The sequence below is a fragment of the Papio anubis genome, chromosome 6, assembly GCF_008728515.1.
Source record: "Papio anubis isolate 15944 chromosome 6, Panubis1.0, whole genome shotgun sequence".
Taxonomy (NCBI): Eukaryota; Metazoa; Chordata; class Mammalia; order Primates; family Cercopithecidae; genus Papio; species Papio anubis.
Window position 1 is genome coordinate 70,411,968 of NC_044981.1, and position 20,312 is coordinate 70,432,279.

Below are 20,312 nucleotides of genomic sequence, written 5' to 3' on the forward strand. Positions count from 1 at the left end.
TGAAGAACAGAGTAAAGCACATTGCCAAGCATACAGGAGATGCTCAGTCAACGAGCAGATACCTGAATTGAACAGCACCAACTTGAAGGCTAAGACCAGGATATGAAATGGAAATGAGGTGAAACACATATCCAGGCTTCCGCTTTGCTACTTAACCTGGGTTCACCTTTTGAGGCACTACAAAGGGAAATTTTCAAATAACGCATGACAGGGGGAAGAAAAGGCAACTTAGAGACCAACTCACTGTTCGGCCTGGAAGTCCTGGCTCTCCAGCATCACCTTTCATCCCTTGGCGACCCTAGAGTGAGCAATGGGAAAACAGTTCTCAGGCATTTCACAGAGATTAAGTTAAAAAGGAAGACATGAGTCACTTACAAAATCTTCATCACTTCATAAATCCAGAATGAGCACAGAAGGGTATTTTTGAAAGGAGATGAATAAACCTTTTTTGAATTAGTGCTCATTTTTTAAACTACAAATGCTATGTTATAATTTCTACTTACAATGTTATGGGATAATTTTATATAATTATGGGATATTATACTTGCCTTAAAAGAATACAGTTTAACATGGGGGATATCTACATTACTTATAAGAAAATGTTTAATGAAGTCAAATAAGTAGCAGTAATTTTTTCTACACAGTTTTATATTATTACATAGTCTATTTACATATCTAAAATAACAGTCATCATAGTGACTACTATCTTGGTGACTAACCTTGTTGAACTATCTGAGAAAACATTTGATTTGGCAAAATGTAGAAAAGATTCATTTAACTAAATGTTTATCCACCATTCTTATTTAATGCAGAAAGGCTTTGTGCTTACTTGCTCTCCCGGAATAGAGAGTCCATTGGGTCCCTGAGGGCCTGGAGGACCCTGGGGGCCTGGAGGACCTATGTCTCCACGAGGACCAGGGGGCCCCTAAAATACACAAGAGAGAGACAACCACAAATAATGTAATACTTTTTCAGTGCTGACATTTAGTCAGACACTTGTCATCATAGCTCTAAGACATCAATCATATAATCTTTGTAAACATTTCAGAAATCTACATCTATGAATGTATTTATTAATGTAATTTCCTTCTTCCCTTTACTATTGAAAAGTGCAATAAATTCGCAAAAGCACTTCCTTTCCATAAAAGTCCTATTAGAAATAGATTTTTTAAATAAAACACATTGCATATAAAACATTCATATATTAATTTTCATAGACTTATATGAGATTAAAAGCTCAAGTCTCACTGGATTTGATTTATTTTAAGCTAGTCCTCATTTCTCTTAGACTTCAGCTTATTTCTGGGACTAAAGGATATATAAATCAAGCCAGGAAAGAAAAGATGCCCATGGATGAGGTGCCCTGTGCTGGAGCTCTTTTGCGATCTGTCTAGGTGGAAAAGGCACAACCTTGGCGTCAGGCCTGGGTTAGCATTCTAATCTTGCCCTTTCCTAATGGGGTTATTTTATTATTAATTATATTATGACCAAAAATTACATATTGTCTTCATAAAATATTCCCCTGAGAAGCTTGAGTTGTCTTACAGAAAACCAGTGTGGAGCTGGCAGAAGGGGCAGGTGACCCCTTGTGAGCACTCAGCATTTTCTTTTCTGAGACTGGTGAAAAAAGAAGCAGCAGAACTGCTCCCAGCAGGCTCCAGCTCTCTAAAGGGTCTCTGCTCCCTGTGGGGTGTGGTTACCCCATCTGCTTCCCCATGTTCCGGCCAAGCCCTTAAAGATCTTCTGCAGCTTCCCCATGTGTAAATGTTACACCTATGACATGCATCCTATGCATTTCTTTCTCTGGCTTGTCTAATCCATCGTTATGATATCCAGAGATAAGACAGAGGTAATTACATTACCTGAGGCACACTAAACCTGAGCTGACTTGCTCAAGATCACATCCCCGCTTTGTGAAAATTTGAACAATCAGATTTCAGCATATAGATGAAAATTTAAATGCACTCTAAAATATACTTACAACTGCCCCACTGATACCTCTTTCACCTCTGGGACCTTTAGCACCAGGCCCTCCCTAAAATACATAGAGCACATATTAGTGTGAACATAGGAAAGCAGGAAGAAGTTGATACATAAAACGTGCTTCAAGAAAAAGTGCAATCTCCAGACAATTAATATTCTACAGTTGCTTGCAAAATATTGAAGCAAATATTTCATGTCATACAAATATGCAAGGCAAGAGAATTTCAAAACTTTGTACATTCTGAGCATCTTATTTTTTAAATTATATTTCATATTTCAAGTTTTCATTTCAAAATCTGAGGTTTGCTGGGAAAAGCAAACATACTACTTGTATACAATAAAGAGAAAAATGAGCTTTGGATTTATATGAATTACATTCCTCAGGGAAAATGATGGGCAAAAAGAAGAATATCTTCACTCTCTCAGAATATTAGAACATGTACTTAACAGGAATTCAGAAACAACTGAACAAAGAGGAAATAAATATCATAGTGACATCCAAGCATGTTACCTCACAATGACAGGGGAAAAAATCCCAACATCTCAAAAACATCTAAGTCACATCCAGGATATAATTTCATGATTATAAATATAAATCACTGTTACTAGAAAAAAGAATGGTAATTCCAGTGACATTTTGATTCTATATATGAGGAGCTGCTTTGTAATTAACCTAAAATCAGTCTACATTATTTGCTAGGACCCAGGGATAGTAAGTTTTGGTGTTCTGTGAATCCCCGAGCTCTTCCTATGTTAATTACATATTTTCTTAAAAGAAGCCAATGGAGATTAGAGCTATCCTCAAAATTGGCCCAGATCAGATACTGGATTGACTAAATCAAGGGGTTTCACATTGATCAATGAACTCTATCACTGCAGTCTTCAATGTTTTGCCTTGCACTTTCTTGGCCTTCCCTCCCAACCAACGAATAAATCTGGTCACAGTCTTCTCACTCAAGTTATTCCAAACCCAGAGTTTATTATATCACATGTGTTAATTACCCTCTCTCTATGTAATTCTCATGATACATCTGCTACATAAGGTGCACATGTTCTAGGTTCTCAACAAGTTGTTCTTGAGTCAGCCCCTCAACTATGGCTTTGTACCAAACACTTAAGAAGCTTTCAAGAGACGTAAGGAATTTTCAGTCATGTAATTACAGATGGAAATCCAGCTTCACATCTTTAAGAAAAAAGGTCCTGAAGACTAGCCAATATTATCATTCTTGCATGGCTGAAGAAATATGTCAAATGCCAGAATCAAATATTCTTCCTGATTTACTCCATTTCAGATGTCTAAATATACTAAAAAGATGGTCTGCAATTTAGCTTGCTCTATCCTAGAAAACCTGGATGAACTGAAGCATTTTATTGACTCTATACCAGCAAATAGATAATCACTCTAAAGATTTCAAAGGAAAAACCAGAGGAACTATTTCAATTTCCTTACTGCAGGGCCTGGAGGTCCTGGAGGTCCAACGCTGTCCTGTGTACATGTGCAAGAATTTGGAAAAGCAGGGCATTTTGCCTCATCTCTCTGCAATTTTGAAAAAAATATTTACCTTTAAATGTAGAGGAAAAAAATGCCTTCCCATCCCCACCCCCACTTACATGCACAAGGAAGTCTGTTTCCCAACTTAAAGAAATAATTTTACTTATCATTATGAATAGCCTTATGTTGAAACTTGCTGTGCTCCTTTATGTCTTTATTTTAGGCATTACATTAGGAAACCTCACTGACAAAGAAATGTTTACGTGACCACTGAGACCTCTGGTAATTTAATCCAATTTCCTCTAATCCGGTGTTAGAGACTTGTTGTGTATCTCAAATATCAATTCCCATTTGGAAAAAAAAAAAAAAATCCAGAATTCTGTCCTCTTTCTCCATTAGCCACATTGTTTTGTCCCTCACTTCATTCAGGTCTCTGCTTAAATCTCCCCTTATCACTGAGGGCTACCATCATGTCTATCCCTTTGCCCTGATTTGTTATGCATCCTAGGACTTTCACTCAATAATATAGTATATATGTCATTGTTAATTCGTTCTCTTCCAGTGCCTTTCACTGGAATACTCACTTTTTACTGGCTTAAAACAAGCACACAGATTGGTGCCCAGCTTATAATAGGTGCTCAATCAATATTTGCTGAATAAACAATGCACACCCTTCCTGTGGATGTATGTGGGTCTTTGCTGGTCAAAAGTTTCAAATCCATCACCAACATTCAACATTGTAACCATTACCACCTACATAGATACTATTAAAGAAAGGCCATCATCTCAAAAAGAAATACTATGGTTATTTCTACCATCTAAAAAACCTTAGTTATCCAGAAAGGTGCTGGCTTGTTCTGTAAAATGCTGATAATTTACAAGCAATAAGAGGGCTTTACAGTAAATGGGCTTATCAAACACATTAACTCAGCAGGACTTTTCTGTTAGAGAGAATTTCCAGATACAGTCTGTGCATTCCCAGCTTGTGAGGGAGGGTTCACACAGGCACTGGCTTTTCTGTAGTAGCTGGTGAGCACCCACACGTTGCGTGTCTTTTAGCTCCGTCCTGAAGATGCAACTGTGGAGTGCTACTTCCTCTCCCAGGCACAAGGGTTCATTCCTGGGAAACTGTTAAAGCCATGACAGAATTCAATTCTGTTTTACTTACCCTAGAGGGAATATCACAGCATCTGTCTCTACTGGTCCACACTGGGCTGCAGACAATGTCAAAACTCTGGATTTGGAACTGCAAACAACCAACAGCAACATCAGCTAAAGATGCATGAAAAACATTTTATATTGGCATTTCCACATTGTAACCATTGCCAACGTCTCACACAGACTCTGTCAAGGGTGTGAGCCATTGAGAGCAATGTGATCCTTACATCATGAGGAAAGAACATAAAAACATATGCCTATGAGAAAGAGATAGAAAAGTGAAACATGTATGTAGATTCCCACTCCTGATTCACTACTTTAGCCAAAATGCAATGTTTGAACATATGCCTATGAGAAAGAGATAGAAAAGTGAAATGTGTATGTGAGATTCCCACTCTTGATTCACCTCATTGGCTGGAGTACAGTGGTGGGATCCTGGCTCACTGCAACATCTGCCCCCCAGGCTCAAATGCTTTTCGCGCCTCAGCCTCCTGAGTAGCTGGGATTACAGGTGTGTACCACCATGCCCAGCTAATTTTTTTGTATTTTTTAATAGAGGCGGGGTTTTACCATGTTGGCCAGGCTTGTCTTGAATTGCCAGACTCAAGTGATCCCCCCAAAGTGCTAGGACTACAGGCGTGAGCCACGGTGCCCAGTCTTGTGTTATTTTTTAAGAGAATATTAATTTCTATAATTAAATGAATTTCAAGCCTACACACATTTAAATCAAATTTGTTTTTTGTTTTTTGTTTTGTTTTGTTTTGAGGTGGAGTCTCACTGTTGCCCAGGTTGGAGTACAGTGGTGTGATCTTGGCTCACTGCAACCTCTGCCTCCTGGGTTCAAGAGATTCTCCTGCCTCAGCCTCCCAATTAGCTGGCATTACATATAGCTCCCACCACCACGCCTGGCTAATTTTTGTTTATTTAGTAGAGATGGGGTCTTACCATGTTGGCCAAGCTAGTCTCAAACTCCTGACCTCAAATGATCCACCCCCCTCGGCCTCCCAAAGTGCTGGGACTACAGGCATGAGCCACCACGCCCAGCCTAAATCAAGCTTTAAGAGCCCACCCTTATAGAAAAGTAACATTAAAGTAAATTAAAGAAACAATTCTTCACTTATTCTACAATTGATGCTCTTCTTTTTAGAAATTATTACCAAGGGGTTGACCAATAACTTTTCTGATATCCTCAACTATTTCAAGATAGCATATATCTTATATCTTTCTATAGTTGAAAAATAAACTACTTTTGATAAAAAGTAAAAAGTTGTTTAGACAATGTTATTCTTTTAAAAACGTGATGTAATTGTTATACTTAAATGTCAGATTCAATATTCAACAGAAGGTTTGGATTTTAATCAAAATTATATTACATTTGAACTAATTGTTTCTATATTGTGGAATAAAAATTTTCCTTTTGAATCTAGAAGAAAATCCTGTCCATGAAAGAAAGCTAAATTAAATAAATAAAGCCATTTTAAAAATAATAATTATAGAAGCCAAACAGGTTAGCTTTGCTTTTAGGACAATAGGTCTATTGACTGACATTGATTGATTGATTGATTGATTGATTGAGACAGGGTCTCGGTCTGTCACCCAGGCTGGAGTGTAGTGATGCCATCATAGTTCTCTGCAGCTGCAAATTCCTGGGCTCTAGCAATCTTCCCACCTCAGCCTCCCAAGTTGCTAGGAATACAGGCACATGCCACCACATTCAGCTGATTTTTTTTTTCCTTTTTATAGAGACAGGGTCTCACTATGTTGCCTAGGCTAATCTTGAACTCCTGGCCTTAAGTGATTCTCCTTCCTTGGCCTCTGAAAATGCTGGGATTATAGGCATGAGCAATGGTGCCTGGCTTTGAATGACATTTAATATGAATTTAATTAGCTTGGTATGATGACAACTTTAGATTTAAATTTTCCCTACTAGATAGCATTATAAATGGGGTTGTCACGCTCTGCCTCAAACCTGAGATGGTGAAAGTTGTGAGTAATGGGGTCAGCTGGCTGCCCTATTCCACTGATCCTTTTGAGACAGACAGCCGAATGGCTCCTCTGTGAGCAAATGCGGGCTCTGGTGAAAGTTGCAACTAGTGTCCCCAAATGCTTAATATCCTGACTGCACAAATCTATATTAACAATTATTGCTGAAGAACAAAATAGGAATGATTTTCTATTTCACTGGCTATGCTGGCAACTCTTTGTGTGGTATTCTCCAATTTGATCCTGTTTCAAGATGACTGCATGGTGTTTCCTAGTGCCTTGACATCTTATTTTGTTTCTAGTAAGTAGTTAAAGCACATTATTATGTTCTGTGGACATATTTTCTCAATGTACTTCTTCCAATGTTTTGATCTGACCAAGAAATTTGACAACTTAAAACTCACTGAGAAAAACAGAATAAAATAAAACTCATGGAGTTGTTTAGAAAATGCCATTTCAATCTCAACACAAGGTACCAAGAAAAGTAAAAATGTGTTACTCACTGCGGCTGATTTCCTTTCCCCTTTAAGGAGTTTTCCAAGAATTTCATAACCATCAGTTGTTATATTTCCAGCTTCCTTGATGTCTTTTTCTATAATTTCATAGCAGTCAATGTAAATCTTAACACTTTTTGGGGTCACCACAATATGAACCTAAAAAGATAATTTGTTTCCATTATAAAATTTCTACACTAAAAAATTAGCTGACTCTGCATAGTTCAGATCAGATTTTTTTAAAGTTTTTTAAGCTATTTTCATCCTAATTCAAAAGTCTTACTCTAAAAATCCAAGAACAGTTGGCAATGTCAATGAAATCATTCACTGATAATATGAAACTAGACAAGCCACTTAACCTCTGGTCTCAGTTTCCTACATGCGCATATACATGCATAATTTCTTGTTTTCTCATTATCTACTCTTACTGAGATGACCAGAGAGGATGTAGTAGATGAAATGACTTTGTAAGCTATAAAGAGCTATTCAAATAGAGGTTAATAAATCATGTATATATTATTATATTCACTACAAGGAAATTTCAGATGTCTTCCACTAATTTTGCTAAATTCATCTTTCAGTTTGTTGTTCCCCAATCTCAGGCAGAAATAATCTGCATACCATACAGATATCTCATACAGTAAAGAAGTATCACATGTCTTCTATAGGGATTCAACTCTGGACATCAACAGAATTAAGGATTCAATTTCCTTTTAAGGAAAGAAGTTTATATTGATTTATTTTTCGTTTGCTACTGAAGACACACAGAATGTTAAAAACTCTATTAGTATAATTAACAAAATGTTTGTATTTCAACAATGTAAAGAATGGTCCTGGGTAATCCCTGTCTGTATAGTTATGCTCAGAGTTTCTACTTATCACAGCACAAATACTCAAGTAAGCCCTTGATGATGACTTTGAAAAGTTTGGCAGCAAATTAAAAGGAACAGAAATTCCCTTAAATGTTCTCAGTCGATAAGCATAAGAATAATTTCTAAAGTATTTTTTAAACTAAATATTTTTCCCACATGGAATCAGCACCAAAACATAAGTTTACTGCATCTGTGATAAATATAAATTACATATTGCTTTTATATAAAAGTAATACATAGGTTACTAAAAATAAAGTTTAAATGCCCCCAGGACAATCAACTAATACTGAACTCAAGAAGAACACTATACTAGGATATTTTTTTATCTAATAAGAACTAAAACTTTTTGGCTCATATATGAACAACCACAGATGCAAACATTGAAAAGGCATGTGAAAAACCGCAATATCCAGAAAAATTATTTCAACATTTTTAATTCATGACAAAATTATTTCAGTAACACTCATTGAATGCTAGCCATAGAGAAACACATTCTAGAAGTACATTTTGCTATAATTTATTCAGTGTGTTTTACTGCAGTTTAAATGCATTTCAGATTTGGCCCTTTACCTGTAGATCATTGTGCCAAGTATGTAGAGTAACCAACCTATTTCCTAAATGATGTGTTGTTGATCCCAGACCAGTAGAAAAAAATAGGGAGCCTCTTGTCACTCGTCTCCCTTCCCAGACTCTGCCATTCTAGTTTTCTTTCTTATTATAAATGTCTCACGTGAATCCATGTCATCTTTTAACCATAGAAGGGAGACACAACAAAAGCTTTTCAAGAGAATCCCCAAGAAGGGATAACTGTCCGTCATTCCTTAATTAAACTATTTTAGTTGATCCCTCTCCTCAAAGGTCCCTCTCCCCGTCACTGTCACTGATTTCCTGTTCTTGAAATATTGCTCATTCTCATCCCAGGTTTGAAAAACTTCAATTCAGGAATTAGATGGAAAGTGAAAGAAGAGTGCTTGAATCCTTGGCTCAGTAAAAAAATGTGAACAGCTGAGAGTGACTGAAGGTGGTACTTGAATTGATGGGATAAATGAGAGTGGGCCAATGGGGTGGGGGTATTTTATACCTGGCAATTTGCAAGATGCTAGCTCTTAGATTAAATTGGTTCGGCACATACACACACACACAATGGTAACTGTAGAGGTAATAGATATGTTAATTAGCTTGATTGTGGAGATTATTTCACAATGTGTGTGTATATCAGAACACCTCATTGTATACCTTAAGTATATGCAATTTTTCTATATGACATCTCAATAAAGCTGTTTAAAAAGAAAGAATGGGTTTAAGGAATGGAGGACAAAAGAGAGCACAGTGGGAAAAAAGGAGAAACTAAAAGAGAGATTATTAAAATAAAAAACAAAGAAGAAGGTAGACAGTTTGGAAAGAAAAGGCAGAGCTTTTGAGGAGAAAAAAATAGGCATTATATAAAACCCAAGAATGCAAATATCTTTCTTGGGGAGGCAAATGGTATAAAGAAGAGAATGTCAAAAAAAATTGTCTTGATTTGTAATCATTAATGACTATCACTACAGATCTCTAAAAAATATTGCCTTTTAAAAAATTCAGATAAAATGAAGCATTCCATGACAGTTGGAAATTTTAAAATAACAGTTACCAAATGGTTATCAGTGGTTTAGCAGATGATCAGATTCTCAATATCTTCAGTGGTTATGAAAGGAAAAATAAAAATAGTCCTTTTTAGCAAGTTACTCAAATGTAAGTTTCACTGAGCCAAAAAAGTTCATAAGAACTTTGCCAGATTCAACATCTAAGATCAGATAAGGATCAGTTGAAGCCAGTAACACTTGCCAAACTAGAATTTGCTTTTCCGATGAGGCATTTATTTTACTTCACTTCACTATGGAGGTCTGTAAACCTTTAAGCAGATATACCATTGTACTCAGAGATTTTTGTTTTTCCTTTTTTTTTTTTTTTTTTTTTTGTATCACTAATATGTACATTGAAGCTTCCTTGAGCTTGATGAAGACAGTCCTTTAGCATCCTTATCAAAACTCTGATTAATGAATAAGAACAACAATCTGGAAAGAAAGCAAGATTCCTCAGGAGTAGAAACAGTAAGAAATACTGCTAAATCTACTCAGGTAGAAGAAATTTCTTCAATTTTCACTTGAGAATCAGCTTGAACTGGAAACATCTGTCTTTTATGTATAAAGGCTAATCTTTCTACATGCCACACTGAAGAAATTTTAAAGCATTTGTGCAACAACTGGTATTCCTGCTAACATAATCCAATGGATGAAAAAATACCATTAAAAAGTGAATTCCTACACATAAAGGGTAAAAACACATACTGTGGCCTATCAGAGGGTATCAGGTGAAAGGAAGGAGAGGATCAGAAAAAATAACTAATGGGTACTATGCTTAATACCTGGGTACAAAATAATCTGTATGATAAACCCCCATGACTCATGTTTACCCATGTAACAAACCTGCACATCTTGCACACATATCCCTGAACTTAAAACAGAAGTTTTTTTAAAAAGTCCATTCCTAACCTCCATTCCTAACCTAGATCATTCTTTTTATTTCTAACGCTTCCAACTTCAGTATTTTCTAAGTAAGAAGTGCTTATTTGTCAATGAATTGTCCTTCAGAAACCTGAAAAAAAAGCTTCTACTATCTGCTGGATGTTGACATACTGAAAATTGATTAAGATAATCAAGAACAGACAATCCCTAGAATGCATCTTAGAACTTTTAATAAGATTTTCTAGAGAATTCTGTTTTTAAAGAATGTGTGTTCACATAAAAATTAATATCATAAACATTTATCTTAATTATTTTGGTAGATACTGATAGCTTTTGGATTGATAAAAATAATTATTATGTATTTCACTGGCATGTTTGTACTTTTCAATAAAATACAAGCAGAAGATATATTATCAATTTTTGCATTTCACTGGCATGTTTGTACTTTTCAATAAAAAGTAAGCAGAAGAAATATTATCAATTAAAAGATCCACTAAAATTAAGCTTTGTAGACTAAATGACACAAAGATTCATAACAAAATGGTAACCAGAAAAGTAGGTGAATAATATTATATATACTATATGATTCAAATTTTAAAAAGAAATAAGCATTAAAAATATATCAAAATGTTAGTAGTTATCTCTTGATTAGTATATTGTTTTATTTTAAATATTATTTGAATTAACCAAATTCTCTAAAATACGATTTTTTTTAAGATTTTATTTTTAAAAGACATAGTTATAATTCTACCAATTTAACATGACATTTTAATAAATAATAAATTTGTTTTATATTTTTTCTAGAAATAAGACTCAAATAATCTGTTTTTACCTTATGAAAACTTCCATAAAATAATGTCTTTACTTCATCTGTGTCAAATGTAACAGTTTGTACCTCGCCTCTTATATCCTTGTTAAAGAATGATAACGTCTTGCTAGAAGCTGTAATCAACATAAAGTGTTATTAAATCACATGCATTGTATACTTTTTATTTAAAGTATTAGCAAATGATTCTTCGAGAGATTTCTTTAAAAATAAAATAATTTCAGTTGTGATAAAATGTAATTAGGATGTTTACTGATGTGTTATACTTGGAAAAGTTCAAACATAAAAGTATATATCAAATAAATATATATATAATGTATATTCAGAAAGTTTTTTAAAAGAGAAAAGAAAAACATAATCAAAACTAAGTATGCATGCGCCTTAAGATAAAAATTCTTACGGTCTGCAATCACTCCAACTTGTGGTTTGTAGTCTCTGTCTGTGATTTGCCAAATTGCAAAAGGGTCACTGGGAGTTTCTGGGAGAAGTCTGAATAATAATATAATCGTGTATGAAGGAGGGAGTCCATTTGGGTGTAGGTCTCTGTTGGATAAAATGAAAGAAAAAGGAGAGGAAAGAAAAAAATGAAAGGAAGAAAGATTGATTGCTTTAACATCAAGAACAGATACTCTTTTAAATCTCTGCACCAGAATCTCATATGGGTAGTATTAGAGGCTATTTATAATAATCTGGCTCCTTCTGACTTCTCCTTAGAAGGAGAAGAATTTAGGAAGCACATCAAAAGAACAAGAACTAAAGATCCATTATGTAAATTGTAATCGATTATTTCTAAATTGATAAAGTCACAAAAGTCTGGGAAATTACAAAATAGTCTTTTATCCTACTAGTAATAACTAATTTTTTGAGACACAGAGTATTATAAAATTATATGATAATTTTAGAATGATAAACATTATGACTACGGATATCATTTAAAGAGAATGAATCTTCCTAAATATACTTAATTTCAAATGTCAGCTGTATGAGATCATAAAAATGGCTTAAGGTTTTAATTTCTCTCTCCCTCCCTGTCAGTAATAGTTTTTACACTTCCAAATTTCTCCCCTGAAATCAAATAAATCACCCCCAGAGCTCATATATTCCCAAAAACAAAATCCATTTTAAATGTGAAGGCCATATACATGTGCAAACATTTAGTGATGATAAAAGGATATGAATTAATTGAAAGGAAATGTTTCTTGGCTCTAAGCTGTAAGGCAAAACAAAAAACAAAAAATTGGTCCCATGTGTCCCTCCAGACTTTAGTCAATCATTGTTCTGGGGGAATCTTTGAAGCAGAATTAATGGTTTTCTATCTGAGACCATTTAATAACACTTTCTCCCTGAAGGTAAGAAAAAGAACCAGATAATAAACTCATAGAAAAGAAGCTATTCTTCCATGAATTTTGATAGAGGACACAGAGCTTTCATGTCCTAATACCACACCACTAATGCCATCTTGCTTTTAAAACATATGCTCTGGGTAAGCTGACATGATGTCTTTTATATGTTCAAGAACTATCTTTATAATATTCTATGTTACAAATAATATTTTCTCCACATCAACTCATCTCTCACCTAGCCCATTTTTCTCCTTCCTTAGTTAATTAGTGCTTGTGAAAAAATTATGTAATTGTATTTATGTTTCTTTCCTTTCAGTCAAAAGTTCTGATGCTTGAGAAAACAATAGGCTGTCATAAGTTAAAATGTAGAAATCATATGTTGAGCTGACTGGAAGAGTTAAACACCGGGTATTATGGTTCACTGAAAAACCTAGAACTCCAAGCCAACATGGTTAACCATTAAGGAGTTAGAGACTTACAATGTGGTCAAACTACAACAATACGATCTGTGCCTCTTAAAGTAAATTAGCTTTGGTTTTAGTCTGAATTTTCCATCAGCTTTCTCAGAGCATTTCATATTTCAGACATCATTTCTGACCCTGTCCTGAGCTTACAATACCTTTATTTCTCATTGTTCTTTTCTCTCCATAAATTGGCAAACACATTTTTCAACATAAAAAGTTTTCATTTTAATGAATAAGAAATACAGATTTCAGTTATCATACTCAGGTGCAAACATTCATGAAGTAAAATAACACCTACAGCTACACAACAGATTGCTAGAGCATCAGCCAATAAAAACTAAATGCCAACTGTCTGATCATGGACGAGAAAAACTACCTTTCATTTTCTAGAGGTCTGAAACACTAAAAACAATGTTTGCTCTCATTCTGCACTTATTCCATCCAGTCCTCTGCACCACAGGGAGAGATGTTCAAAATATTAAGTTGCCTTCCTGTTTTAACAGCTTTTCTAGCCTTAAATTCAAAAGGGTCAGTAATATGTTACCAGCATGAGCTTCTTGGATCTGGGAAGAACGAGGCCTGAGTCTTAGTCTCCTGTGTGCAAACAACAATGTAACCTGGAAACAATTAACCCAACTGTATTTAAGAAAACCAATCAGGGTCATCCATAAGCAGTCTTCCAACAATTCTAAAGTTCCAGGATTCTGGGAAGTCAGCAAATATTCCAAGAACTTTCTGCAGGTCTTAAGAAAAGGAGAACCTCCTGTTGTCACACTTACGCTGTAGGCTGATTCACAAATGCATTCTTCTGAATCCTGTAAGCTGAGTAGCTGGGGAAAGACCCTGACTCCAAAGATACTCCTTGTACAGAAGCAAAATTCTTTTCTGTCAGGTTGTACGCTTCAAGCATCTTAAAACCTTTACATCAAAAAAGAAAATATTAAATGAAGTACATTTTAATTATTTTATTGCTTAAATCTGGAAATTAATTAGCCCAAAAGTATAAATGCTTACCTGGTGAGGTGTAGCCATCCAAATAAATGAGAGGACAACCTGCAATGTACAGTGTTCTTTAAGTATGATTCACCAACACGATATACAAATTATATATGCACAGAAAGTAGCAATGAACATATTTCAAGTAATAAATGACATTGTTCATTTACTAAAATAACTTCTCTATTTAATCCTTTATACATTATTTCTTGTACACTTCCTATGTGTAGGAGAAATTATACTATTAACCAGTGTAACACATATTTCCCTAACATTCTCTAATCCAATTGGAATTTTATAGTACTCTTAAAAATAATAAAATAGAATTAAAGGAGGAATTTTTCACATTTTTCAATGGATTTAAAGAACTTCCCTCCCAGGGAATTTTAGATTTCTGCAAAGGTAGGAGGAGCTTGTCCATCCCCAACCCTCTTCTCTGCCAAGTCTCCAAGCCTCACCCTGGCTACCAAACACCATGTAACAGTAACAAGTGTGCAGTAGTTTTTGCTCTGGACCCCTCAGAGCTGAGGGTACCAGATGGCTGCATAGAGGACCACTTGGAACAGAAGAGAAACCACTCAAGCCCCCTACTCACTTTCACCAGCGCAGCTGTGCTCCGAACTTCAGCATAAATTTTCATAGTAAACCAAGAAAGTTTGTTTAACCAGTTCTGTTTTTAATAGAATGTTTAATGGAGAGGATTATTATATTTGTAAAGCATAGCCCTGTCTAGGATCAGGGGTCTGACCTAGCCACTGATCAATTATGTAGGATAAATTGCCTCCTGGTATTATGAAAGATTAATTGCCTCCATAACCTATACACCAAGAATTGGTGTTAATGGATGATGATAATAAATTGACTTAAATAATCAATCTTTGGTTCTTCACTATAGTTCAAAAGCTGAACTTGAAAATACAAACCCAAACAAACAAATGGGAATCCACTAAATTTCTGAGGAACCATTTTTTTTCATTGCTCTCTTGAAGCATGGATGTTGACAAAACAAATACCAATTGATTACTAATGGGGAAAACCTTCATCTCACAGAAATGCCCTATGTATGCAATTTGAGGCTGAGATTAATTTAACCAAATGTCATAGGCATTAGGGTGGTGGGAAAAGGATATAGTAAAACGCTTTTCCATACAAGGAAATTACATATTCCATACAAGGAAATTACATATTCAAGGCTAAAAATGAACTTCTGACAAGCACACATTTAGCATGATCGCAATAGGAACAGTGATTCATCAGGTTCTCAAGTGATTTCCCAGGATCTATTTATGCACAGACTTGATCCTACAAATGATATAGAATTGTCTACTAAGTAATTATTTTTCAGAGTAAGTGAGGTTATAGATCCATGTTGACTGTGACTTACTTGAAGTGGCAGTTTCACAAACAAATGTAATAAGATTGTCTTCGATCTTCTCAAAAGATTCAAAGTCGTCCACAATGAACACGTGCCGTTCACTTGGTTTGCTGGCAATGTTGGCAAGCTCATTGTAGTCGACATCAGCCACACCAACTACAAAGACACTGAACCCTGCAAAGTAGAATTTATAGAATGAATCACATATCTCTTTTTCTGTCCTTGTTGTTAGAACAATGCAAAAAAATTCTTATCAGAAATGATGCTGTATTTTCTTACTGTACGCAAGTCCTTTTATTTGACATGAACTCTCTTTAATAAATACGTACTTTTTCCAGGTCTTTCTATTTTCTGGCTTAAATAATTCATTTAATTTGATTTCCTAAGATAAAATCCCAACAATTTAAATATGAAGATTTTAATAGCAGAAAGACTTCATGTAGTGCACACTGCCTTCCACAGATCCACAGTCCTGATACACACATGAGTTCTGCAGCCATTAATATTTTAAGCTTATGTGACTCAGAAGTTAAGAATGGGCTCATTTTAAAATCTGGGTTCTTGAAACTGATTTTCTCAGGAAACTCAGGCTCAAAGGCAGAACTTTGGCCATTTTGAAAATGGAATCTACAACTCTCACTGGCAACAAACAGGCTATGACAAATAAGCAAATTTAGGCGGTGACAAATAAGCATATTTTTCACTCCGAAAGCTAAATTTGACATCGGGGGGAAAAAAGCTATATAAGGAATTAGAAATATATTTAGATATAAATAAGGTAACATAAGAAGCAAATATTTATAAGCCCAAAATTAAATCTACCAGGAGTCACAAACATGCAGAAATCTGTGTAAAGTGTATAACACAATGGCAATACATTTTATAAAAGATCAGCAGGAACAACCTCTATTGAAAAAAGGCAATATGACTTAGCACTAATCACAACTCATAATTTTAGCCAAAGAATCTTGCATGTACAGATGACAAGTTCCATGTAATTAAGTACTTTATAATTTACTACAACAAATTATGCATAAGATTCTCTCTAAAAATATATCCACCTCAGACCTTGCTTGGGACAGCAGTGCGTAGGGGGGCTGTTAATGCAAGTACTGGAAATATCTACTTTCACCTCTAATGATCTTAAATAACTAATCCAAAGGACAGTGTTACCAGGAGGCTCTCAGTATATTTGACTGCCAAGATCTATCCCAGAGATGACTCCCTAAGACCTCTATTCCTTGCAACATATCTTTTAGCAATCATTAAGTCTACATCTGCAAAGATATGCTAAAGCTAAAGGCTTCCTTTTTTCTCTCCTTGCACAGGACGCAGTATCAAGATTCATTTCTGCTATGGCAGGAAGCCTGCTCTAGCATCATCTCATTATCATTGCTTTCTGTAGCCTTCCAGCCACTATGGGAAAATGTGGTTTGCCCCTTGTCGATCCTGAACCACACCTTATACAAAGAATACACCATATCATTTTGAGCAGTTGCAAACCATTCCATAATTAAATGTAAATCAGCATTACAAAGGTATACAGTGCAGAGTGAAACAGAAACAATAAAGTAACATCAGCAAATTTAGTCTTTTGCAATCATTTGTGGACATTTAAAAATGTTAAAATTGCAAGTGCATTCAAATTTATGTATGTGCTTGCCTGACTGCTGGATGACCAAAGCCACCTTCTTGACCTCATCCTGGGACCGACCATCTGTGACCACAACCAACACCTTAGGGACATTCTTCCTCATGCCACTCTCCCAAGTCAAGATTTTCTCCTTGATAAATGTGAGGGCCTTGCCTACAGAATGAGGCGTGGAACATTTTAGTGTCAACTCCGTGAAAACTACCCCAATGCCATTAGTCACATCCAACTGATAAGAATCTAGACATTAGCGTGAGATAATACACTCAGTTCTGCCACTACAAATGCTTGGAGAGTAAAGGTCTACATATACACGTACCTGTTCTTGTGTTTCCTCCTCTGTACCTAATATTCTGGAGGGCCCCAAGGGCTAGGGCCTTGTCATTGTATGTGTTCAGCTTGAACTCAGACTTGACCTCATCGCTGTATTGCACAAATGAAACCTGAAGGAAAATGTGGTTTAGCAGTAAGCATAAGTCATCTCATTTTATATTTCAATCTTCAAATGATTCTCTAGCTGCAGAATAAAGTGGGGGGTGGGGGGTTGTAAAAAGTATCTCAGATCTGATAGAATATTGTAAGCTCTTTATAGCTAATATTATAACACCTACTGCACTTGTCTCATTAAATTCTTTATTTTTCAATCTTCAATGAAATTGTCATAACTGACGATAATAATGAAAATATACTATATTCATGTTGTGCCTTTCTCTAGGACATAGACAGGGATGAATAAAGCTGGGGAGTGGTGAGGTCCCAGGATTAGACATGAGAACATACCATCTTGAATCCAAATGTTGGTTAAACAGTTGACTCAGCCCACTGCTGCTTCTCACTGACTATATCGGTTCTTTACGGCAATATAAAAATGTCACGTGTGTGATTGTAATCATCCCCCACCACAAACTCATCGAAAATGGGATTTAGTGGAAAAAGTACAGGTTTTGTACTCAGGATTCACTGGGTTCAACTTCTAGCTCTGGCATTTAATAGCTATGTGACAATGGATTTTTTTATCAGTAAAATGAGGATAACTATACTTACCTTCTAGGATTGTTTTAAAGACTAATAATCCTGTATACAAAGTAACTGGTACATAGGAGTTAATAAAATATGGTAACTATTTTTTGTTAGAAATACAAATTCCTAAAAGGATGAAAAAAAGCTTGCTTGTTGAATTAATGTGGTTAAATTAAGAATATAACCACATTAAATTTAGAATATAACTAGGGTGAATTTTTACTCTTCTTGGGTTGGATTATGGTCCAGAGAATTACTTGAGGATTTGAAATTGAGTATACTACTATTCCATAAAAGACGACATGTTTTGCTGACGAAATTGTTTGTGGTTTATTTCAAAATATCTTATTTTCATGATGCCACAGTGATGATCAAACTGCCAAAATAAAGAAAATTCAGCAAAGAAATGGGAAAGCAAAGGAGGAGAGAATTGTTTTTTAAAAAGATAGTCTCTTGCTTTAAGGAGTCAATGATTTAGATAGAAGAGTAGACAGAAGACAGCACACAATTAATGACAATATGAAGTGATATTTGTTGTAATGCAGCAATATAGACAAAATACTTCAGAAGCATGGAATGGGTAAAACCATCATGGCGCCTTACCAGAGGGGGTGGAATTTTAATTGGGTCTTTTAATTGGGTTAGGGTTACATGATGATTTATTCTTTGAGGCCTCTCTTGGAAATACAAACTTCTCTAAGTACTTCAGTATAACAAATATATTTGGAGTGATTTCAGAGCAAGATAATTGGTAGTTATCATTTTAAAAAAGCAAATGAAATATGCTTTAGCTCAACAACGGACATTCTTCTGGTCAAGGTAATTATCTGCAAAGTAATGATAGAGGCAGCAAGTTCCGCACACTCACTCCAGTCACTGTTTATCACTGATTCTTCTAACTTCACAGAGCATGAAAATCACAAAGAATTTAATATCCAGAACTTTGGATGAACTTCTATAGAAATGTGTCATGGTTGGAAGCAGGAAGTTAAGAGTCAGAATCCCCTAAGTTCTCCAACAGGAATATCATCTAATCAAAGATAAAAACTAATAAACTAATAGAAAAAAACATTTATTTTTCTATTTATTTATCATTTACACCCAATTCCCTCCCAAAAATACATGAATAAAGGAAATAGTGAATAAGAGAAAGTCAAAATTGAGTTTGAATTGAAAAGACTTTTTACTTAAAAAGAGAAGTTCAAAGGAAAGGCAAGACATCACAAATGAGTGGCCACTGGTGGAATGACACTCACCTGAATCCCAGCAGGACTGATTTCATCAAAGCCTCCCACAGTATTGAAGATGAATTTTACAACTTTGTTAAAATTATCATCCCCGATGCTCCAAGAGGCATCAGTCAAGAACACAATATCTGCCTTGGCCCCTTTGCATACTACAAAAAAAAGAAAGCATAAGAAGCCCCAAATCTCATAAATTCTTTCATTTAAATGAAATCACATAATTGAAAATGTAGTAAAACACCTTGCTACGCAAAGTATGGTTCTGCAGCAACAGCACTGCCTGGGAGCTTGTTAGAAATGCAGAATGTTGGGTCCTACCCCAGACTTCCTGAATCAGTACCAGCCAGTAATAAGATGACTCATATGCACAATAAATTTAAGAAGCATTGGACTAACAGATCCACAATACCTGCTCTGGAATTACTCCATTTGTTTAGATCCATTATGCAAAGATACGATCTTACCTCACGGAACTCTTCAAGTAGTTTTGAACAATAAATGAGAGGAGAGGAGAAATCAAATAAAAAGTTTGGAGATTTGGAATATAATTATTAAAGATTGACTTTATGCAAATAGGTCCTTTTTTTTTTTCTTTTTTGAGACAGGGTCTCACTCTGCCTTCAGGCTGGAGTGCATTGGCGGTCTCAGCTCACTGCAACCTCCGCCTACCAGGTTCAAGCGATTCTCCTGCCTGAGCCTCCTGAGTAGCTGGGACAACAGGCACGTGCCACCACACCCAGCTAATTTTTGTATTTTTAGTAGAGATGGGGTTTCACCGTGTTGGCCAGGATGGTCTTGATCCACCTGTCTCGGCCTCCCAAAGTGCTGGGATTACAGGAGTGAGCCATCGCACCTGGCCAAGTCCTTTGTAAAATTTAAATTAAGCCACTAGAATCATATGTAG

General features: G+C 35.5%; 1 protein-coding gene across 6 annotated transcripts in view; it reads right to left on the reverse strand.

Annotated features, from left to right (window-relative positions):
- The window catches only part of COL12A1 (collagen type XII alpha 1 chain), a 121,846-nt gene that overhangs the window by 16,854 nt on the left and 84,680 nt on the right, over positions 1-20,312 (reverse strand). For all 6 annotated transcript variants that reach the window (XM_031667218.1, XM_021937469.2, XM_017958025.3 and 3 more), the window contains 14 exons: positions 19,421-19,560; positions 17,464-17,587; positions 17,157-17,300; positions 15,503-15,667; positions 14,137-14,175; positions 13,902-14,040; positions 11,716-11,858; positions 11,322-11,431; positions 7,120-7,269; positions 4,644-4,721; positions 3,434-3,520; positions 1,982-2,035; positions 830-925; positions 245-298 (listed from right to left, as the gene is read on the reverse strand). In XM_031667218.1, coding sequence (XP_031523078.1) covers positions 245-298; positions 830-925; positions 1,982-2,035; positions 3,434-3,520; positions 4,644-4,721; positions 7,120-7,269; positions 11,322-11,431; positions 11,716-11,858; positions 13,902-14,040; positions 14,137-14,175; positions 15,503-15,667; positions 17,157-17,300; positions 17,464-17,587; positions 19,421-19,560 — 1,523 coding nt within the window. The remainder of the gene's footprint in view (positions 1-244; positions 299-829; positions 926-1,981; positions 2,036-3,433; positions 3,521-4,643; positions 4,722-7,119; positions 7,270-11,321; positions 11,432-11,715; positions 11,859-13,901; positions 14,041-14,136; positions 14,176-15,502; positions 15,668-17,156; positions 17,301-17,463; positions 17,588-19,420; positions 19,561-20,312) is intronic.